Here is a 6,557-nt window from a genome sequence, read left to right as displayed (position 1 = left end):
CCATTTCCCCGCCGCACCAACACGCGCGCCGCGCAGCCCCGCTCCTGGCGGGCGCCCAGCCAGCCAGCCAGCCAGCCGCGGCCCCTCCTCCGCCCCCGCCTCCAGCCGGCCCGCCAAGCAAGGCCCGCGCGGGTCCCGGCCGGGGAGGGGGGGGCGGCCCCCCAGCCGCGCGCGGAAGCCAGCGAGCGGACGGCAGGCGCAGGGCGGGAGCATCGCTCTTTATTGCGAGGACAGCGCGCAGCTCAGGCGTCCAGGCTCATCAGCAGCGCCGTGCCGCGCTTGATCCAGTGGTCGGGGGGCGTGGAGCCGGAGCGCAGGTCGATGCCGATGACGAAGGAGGGCCGCCCCGAGGCGCCCGCCCGGTTGGGGTAGTAGTAGCAGGGGCAGGAGTACATGCCTGCGGGCGGGAGGCGGCGGGTGAGCGGCGCAGCCCAGGGAGGCTCCCCGCCCCCCCCCCCGGCCGGCTGCTCAGCGGAGCCCTCACCTCTGCCGCTCTTCTTCTTGTTCTCCACGGGCTTGAAGTGGATGGTGGGGATGGGGCAGACCAGCTGCATCGGCTCCGCCTCGACCAGGCAGGAGTTCTTCTTGTCCCAGCCGGCACCCTCCAGGTAGAGGCCTCGCACCCACACGCCTTCCTGCGAGCGGAGGGGCACGATGGGGGCACTGCCAGGCAGAGAAGCCGGGCTGGCTTGGCACTGCTGGGCAGGGGAGAGAGGGCGCCTACCTTGGGCGGGTAGACAAGGTTGTTGTCATCCACCGTGGAGACAATGAACTCCCAGGAGAGGGTGTCCACAGAGATCTGGGGGGAAGGGAGGGGGCAGAATGAGACCCCCACAGTCCAGGGGTCGCTGCCATCTAATATAAACCCCCCCCCCCAGAATCTACCTGCCCCTTGCTCTAACCATTGAGACCCTCTTCCCTTCTCTTCAGATCCAGACACAAGGCCAGGCAGCTGGGTCCTCAGCGTACCCACTGAACCCTCCGAGCCCCATGGATTCCCTCCCTTTCAAGCCCCAGCTGAAGACTGGCCAGAGGCCTGGAGCCCTGCCCCCAGCCCTGCCCTACAGGCCCCACTTGGGTGCTTCAGTACATTGTTCTGTCGCGCAGCAGCTTGCAGCACAGCGGTCAGGAACCCTGTTGGGAAGGTGAAGCCCGAGAGCCAGAACAGCACAGGAGGGTGGGCAGTGTTGGCCCAGCGGGTAAATTGCTCCACTCGTTGGCCCAGGTCCCGGGTCCAGGCGGCCAGTGGCTTCTGGGATGGATATGCCTGCAAAAAAGAGGGCAGAAGAGGAGGGGGATCAGGCAGGGAGGACTATCTGGCCCCACAAAAAGTGCCAGTGACAAGCACTGGCTGGCCCAGAGGCCGATCTTCTACCATGTGGAAATACCTGGCTTCTTGCTCCCCAGAAGAGACATGACATTTTCCCCCTCCTAGGTGGGAAATCTTGATCCCAGGACAGGAAGAAACAAAAAGGGGAACTGCCTGGGCACAGAACTGTTGGGAATTCAGCTGTGAGTTTCTCTCCAAAGCCCTGAAGTTTGGTGGGAAGGGCAGTCTGGTTTGGGGGGGTGGTGGTGTAAGCAGCCCCAAAGAGCGCAGAAGGGCTAGCCCTTAGCCAGTTTGTGTAAGGAGACCTAAAGCCCTGAGCTGCATATCTGCCTGCTTGCATGATTGGGGAGGAACCAAAGCCATCCTGTTGGGGGAGCTGCACTGATTCTGCCTATCTGAAGTTGGGGGGGGGGGGTGCACCAGGTTACTGGCAGCTGTGGAAGAACAACCCGGCAGATCAGTGCTGGTGTCCCAGATCAGGACTGTGTAAGCCCTACAGTCCCACAAGGCGTTTTGCATGTGCCTCTCCTGGACTCTCATCTTTGCAGTGTCCCAAATCCCCAAACAGAGGAAGAGACTTACTTCCTCCCTGAGCTACCCAGTGCCCTCGTCTCTCACTCTGTCCAAGACAGATGGGAAGCCCGAGACCCACAAGCCCCCATCCAGCCTCCCCCCCTTTCTCTCTGTCTTACCCTCTCCCACATGGGGGGCACCCGGGCGTCAAAGATGCAGTTGAAGATCTCCTCCAGGTCTGTGGACATGACCACCAGGCCCTGGATGCCTTTTTCGAGCTCCAGCAGGGACGACCTGCCAGGGATAGAAGTAGAGAGGCGTTGCACAAAGGACAGCCCTTGCTCAAGCTGAGCCTTAGGGGGAGGCAGACAAGGGACAAGTGCTCCTGAGCATGCGGAGAGCACTTCCCACAGTTTCCAGGCAGGGATGGAAAATGACTGCTGCGCTCTCTCAATTCCCCTTCTTGTGGCAGGGAGCAGATTTAGAGTGAGGTCATGGGGGGAACTATGCTCATCATCCGGGCACAGTGAAGCTCCACTGTGGGCAATCTCAGCCCAGGGTTGCTTCTTTTGCCTACACCTCCTCACCATCGCAGGGACTGTGTGTGTGGGCTGACGCTGGGAAGGACCAAGAGGTCATGAAACTTGGGCTGTGCCCCCCTCGCCCTCCCAGGTCCAGGCGCTCACCGGATAACCACCAGCAGGGAGTTGTAGCGCTGGATCTCTTGCAGCAAGACCACGTTGAGAGGGGAGGGGTCTGTAGAGAGCACCTTGCAGGTGCCCTCGTAGTCGATCTCCTCCGGGATTTTGCTGAGCACATCGGCTGAAAGCTCCAGCACCTGCAGGGTGAAAAAGCTGCTGTGCAGTGGTGGTGGGGGGAGTTGGCTGGTTTGTGCTCCAGGACCAGTCCTCCGAAGAGGCTTCTAGCAGCTCCCAAGGTCTTAGGCCTCGGGTCAGCTGGCTAAAGCAGCCTCCACATCTAGCCCACCAGCTTCAGAAAACAGAAGCAGCAGGAAGGAGGGGATTCCATGCCACAGACACCCTGGCCAGGCCATGAGAGGGACTTGGTGTTGCAGGCCAAGGCTCAGGATTGCAGCTCAGCCTCAGAAGGCGTGGTGCCACAGCAGTGCGCCTGAGCATGAGCAAAGTCCACTGCTGTCAGCAGAAAGCAGCAATGGCTCATCCCAACCTGCCAACCCCCCCCCCCCACACACACACACATGAGAAGCCTCAGAGCTTCTCATTTCAGGAATTCCTCTGGCTTCCAGGAAGCCTGCTGGGCCTGCATGGGGCCCAGTAAATACAGGGGGCGTCACAGGGGCTCTGTATCAAGGACTGTGGTGACAAGGCAAACCCACATGCCTTCACCAGTCTGGACCCCCTGCTGAGTACCTTGTCCTCTCTGCTCTGCCCGGCCACTCCGGTGGGTGTGGTCTGGGGCTTCAGCGAGAGAAGCGTCTCAAAGAGGGTCCTGGCCTCAGTGATTTGGGAGGCCACATCAGCGTTGGGGTGCTGGCCAAAGGCTTCTGGGGCATCCATGCCAGGCAGCAGGCTGATATACTCCTTGTAGGAGGCCAGGTTGCCGTCCCTGGGAATGTAGTAGGTGTCCAGAACAGAGAGCCTGCAAAGACAGACAAGCTCACTCACTTATCTGTGGGGCCTGAGTGCAGATCTGCCTCACCTAGAGGGCCCCCTTTCCACGCTTGTCCCATATGTGCCCTACCCCGCCCGCATGCTACGTCTGAAGACTGCAAGGCCCTCTCAGTTGTCCCTTTGTAGTGCCAGCCTACAGAGTGTGCCAGAACTCAGGAACACATTTTATAGCCAGAAGATAGCAAGGATGTTAACTAATGGTGTGGGATGGCAGGAGATGGGCTGGTGGCACGTGAGGAGGTGCGTGACCAGAACACTGAAGAAGAGCAGAAAGAAAAAGAGCAGCACTGCTTTCCTTAGAGGTGAAAAAACTGATGCAAAGAGACTCCAGCACTGGCTAAGCAGCCCCCGGGATCCTGCCCGCGACAAGAAAGCAGGAGAGTCAGGCCTCCCTTACAGCCAAGGCCTCTCCTCTTGGACTGGGAGAACAGTCCGCTGGTGAGGACTGTCCTGAAGGAGGAAGAGAGAAGGAGGGCACTGCACCTCCTTTTGCAGGACAAAGCCCTGAACGTGACCAGATCCGAGTCTCGTCAGGTTGTGCCACCCGCAAGAAGAGGGCCCTGTGCCTGCCACCATCCCCCAAGGACAAGGCCATCCTCTGTGACAAGAGGCCCTCTCCCCTTCACTCAGCCACCCGGCCCTGCTCCCCAGCCATGTTCCTTTGGGCCCCGCCTCCCTGCCAGGCCCCATACTTGTAGAAAGCGGCGGTCACGCTCTGCTCGCAGAAGTAGTCGTTGATGTACGTCGTGAGGAGGCGGCGGTCCCAGTCGTCTGTCACGTGGCCCCCGTAATTGACACCTGCAATCAGGTACTTGAGGGCGTCCCACGGTGTCTCTTCATACTCATCCAGGTACAGGCTGAGGAGGTTCTCGGACACCTGGGGAAGAGGCAGGTCAGCTGGGGCCAGGCTCTGGGTGTCCCAAGGGCCAGAGTGCTGTAGTGTGTGGTGCCCTGTTCTGCAGTAGGCAGCCTGCTTTAGGGCCACCACCAACCTGCCCATCCATCTCTCCTCCACACTTGTCAGCCCCAGCGGCTCTTTGTTCTATGCTTACTATGTATCTGTCTGCCTGGGTTTGTGCACCACATCCTAAAGAAATATGGCAGGTCAGAAAGAGGTGCAGTGGCTGCCATCAGCAGAAGCAGGGGATAAGGAGCAGGCCCTGGAGCCCCATGAACAAGGAATGGGAAGAGGGCACCCTTCAGAAGCAAGAGCGGACACAGCCCCAGTGTGGTGTGCGGCAAGGTAGGCCACTGGCCCGGGGCCTCAGAGTGAAGCCTCCTTGCCGGTGCATGGGTGAAGCAGAGCAGCCTGCACGGCCTCCTCGGACTTCAGGACATCACTGAGGCCTCCTGCAGCCCCAGGTGGGCTTGGCCACCCCACCATCTTATCGAGTCCCAGTGTCTGACTCAGTGACCCTGATGCCAGGTTTCTGGGAGCACCACGGGTGCTTCATTCGCACACTGCCCCAAGATGGTGGCCCAGCCCCTTTCCCAAGGCTCCCCCCCTTGTGGCCTCTCCCAACCACCCCAGGTTGTCCTCCGCCTTTTCACCTCAAAGTCTGAGTCATTGAAGCCATAGACGATGTTCCAACCCAGCTGCAGAAACTTTTTGCGCTCCAGCAGGATGCTGTGGAAGAAGCAGAGGGCAAAGAGGAGCTTCTTGTACTTGGCCGGCTTCGTGCAGCGACTGAACTGAGACTCCGTAATGAGCTGGTAGAGGCGCTTCATGTTGGCCTTCAGGCCCTGCAAGGGAAGAGACCGGGGGGGGGGGGGAAGGAGGACAAGCTTACAGCCGAGCTCAGCATTGCAACAAGTCAGGAACATGAGGGTGGGAAAGAGAACTCTGGGCTGCTCCACTGAAGCTTGCCTTGCACCCCTGTCTGAAAGCGAAGAGTTCCAGGCCATATCTCAAGGCTGCTGTGCCACTTGCTTGGCCTGCCCTTGTTCCTGGACTGCAGTTCTCCTAGCAGCACCCCTTCCAGGGGGTGCTGGAGAACCGTGATGGCAGTTCTGGCTACTGGAGACAACTCCAGTCCAGGAGCTGGGGAGCTCCTGTTTATGGGGCTCTGGCTACTGCTGGGGAGATCTGAGAGCATAACCTGGTCTCATGCACTCTCAAGCTCCTGGAGTCCAGGGGCATGTGCATCTTAGCATGGACACTCGTGATGCTGACTGTGACACCGCAAGTCCTTCTCGAGCCACATGTTTGCATGCAAAGAGAGTTTTATCAAGATACCCCTCAGTGTCTCTGCCACAGAAAACAGACCTGGCATGACCTTCTCAATCCACCAGGAATGGGAGTGAAACAGTAACTCGGACCAAGGGGAAGTGAAGGCCCAGCCCCGTGGCTTTTGAGAACCTCAGGGCAGGCATGGAGCCTGGTTGGGGGGTCCAAACAGAACAGCCTTGGGAAAGAGCTGGCTCCCCTCCCTCCCTCCCCTGTGACTCAGCCTGGCCCCTCTCTTGCTCTCACCGTGGGAGGTTCTGTGGTCATTTTGATGCCGGCCTGCAGGATGGAGATGGGGAAGTCGGGGTGAGGGCTGGAGCTCAGCCAGAGGCGGAAGGAAGGATGCGGCTCCTCAACCTGCAGCTGCTCCACCAGCTTATCCAGTTGAGGCATCCAGGAGAGAGAGAGGTGGCAGTTGGCTAGGAAGACCCAGTTGCCTGCCAGGAAACGGAAATATTGCTAAGCATCAAACGCAGAGAACCCCTCTGACTGTGGGCAAACGACCAAGATGCAGAGTATCCAAGGAGGAGCCCCAGTGGACAATGTGTGGGGAGAAGATGGGGAGGAGAGCTCTGAAACTGTGGGATGGGAGCAGCCAGAGGTGTTACCACCACATCGCGAAGCATGAGGCTAACCCCACCTGTGAGAAGTGAGTATCCAGGCAGACCTCACCACATACTGGCTTTCAGTGGTTGTCAGCTGTCAAGAGCTGGGCACACCTTAAACCCCAACCTGCAACACGTCCTCAACTTCCAGGAGAGAGGTAGGTAGCCACGCTGACCAAGCAAGGAGCCACGCTGGCCAGCAAGGAGCCGCTGCCATGATTCCTCTTCCT

General features: G+C 59.7%; 1 protein-coding gene across 1 annotated transcript in view; it reads right to left on the bottom strand.

Moving 5' to 3' along the window:
• Positions 1-242: 242 nt before the first annotated feature.
• The window catches only part of DNAH2 (dynein axonemal heavy chain 2), a 112,769-nt gene continuing 106,454 nt past the window's right edge, over positions 243-6,557 (bottom strand). Inside the window, exons 76-85 of the mRNA XM_066630416.1 lie at positions 5,969-6,159; positions 5,047-5,238; positions 4,188-4,372; positions 3,235-3,463; positions 2,530-2,681; positions 2,023-2,137; positions 1,091-1,267; positions 725-799; positions 485-635; positions 243-397 (exon numbers count right to left, since the gene is read on the bottom strand). Of these exons, the coding sequence (XP_066486513.1) occupies positions 243-397; positions 485-635; positions 725-799; positions 1,091-1,267; positions 2,023-2,137; positions 2,530-2,681; positions 3,235-3,463; positions 4,188-4,372; positions 5,047-5,238; positions 5,969-6,159 (1,622 nt within the window). The remainder of the gene's footprint in view (positions 398-484; positions 636-724; positions 800-1,090; positions 1,268-2,022; positions 2,138-2,529; positions 2,682-3,234; positions 3,464-4,187; positions 4,373-5,046; positions 5,239-5,968; positions 6,160-6,557) is intronic.

Source organism: Tiliqua scincoides, chromosome 5 (assembly GCF_035046505.1).
Source record: "Tiliqua scincoides isolate rTilSci1 chromosome 5, rTilSci1.hap2, whole genome shotgun sequence".
Lineage (NCBI taxonomy): Eukaryota > Metazoa > Chordata > Lepidosauria > Squamata > Scincidae > Tiliqua > Tiliqua scincoides.
The sequence above is the reverse complement of the archived record's forward strand: the minus strand, read 5'-3'. Positions and strand labels throughout refer to the sequence as shown.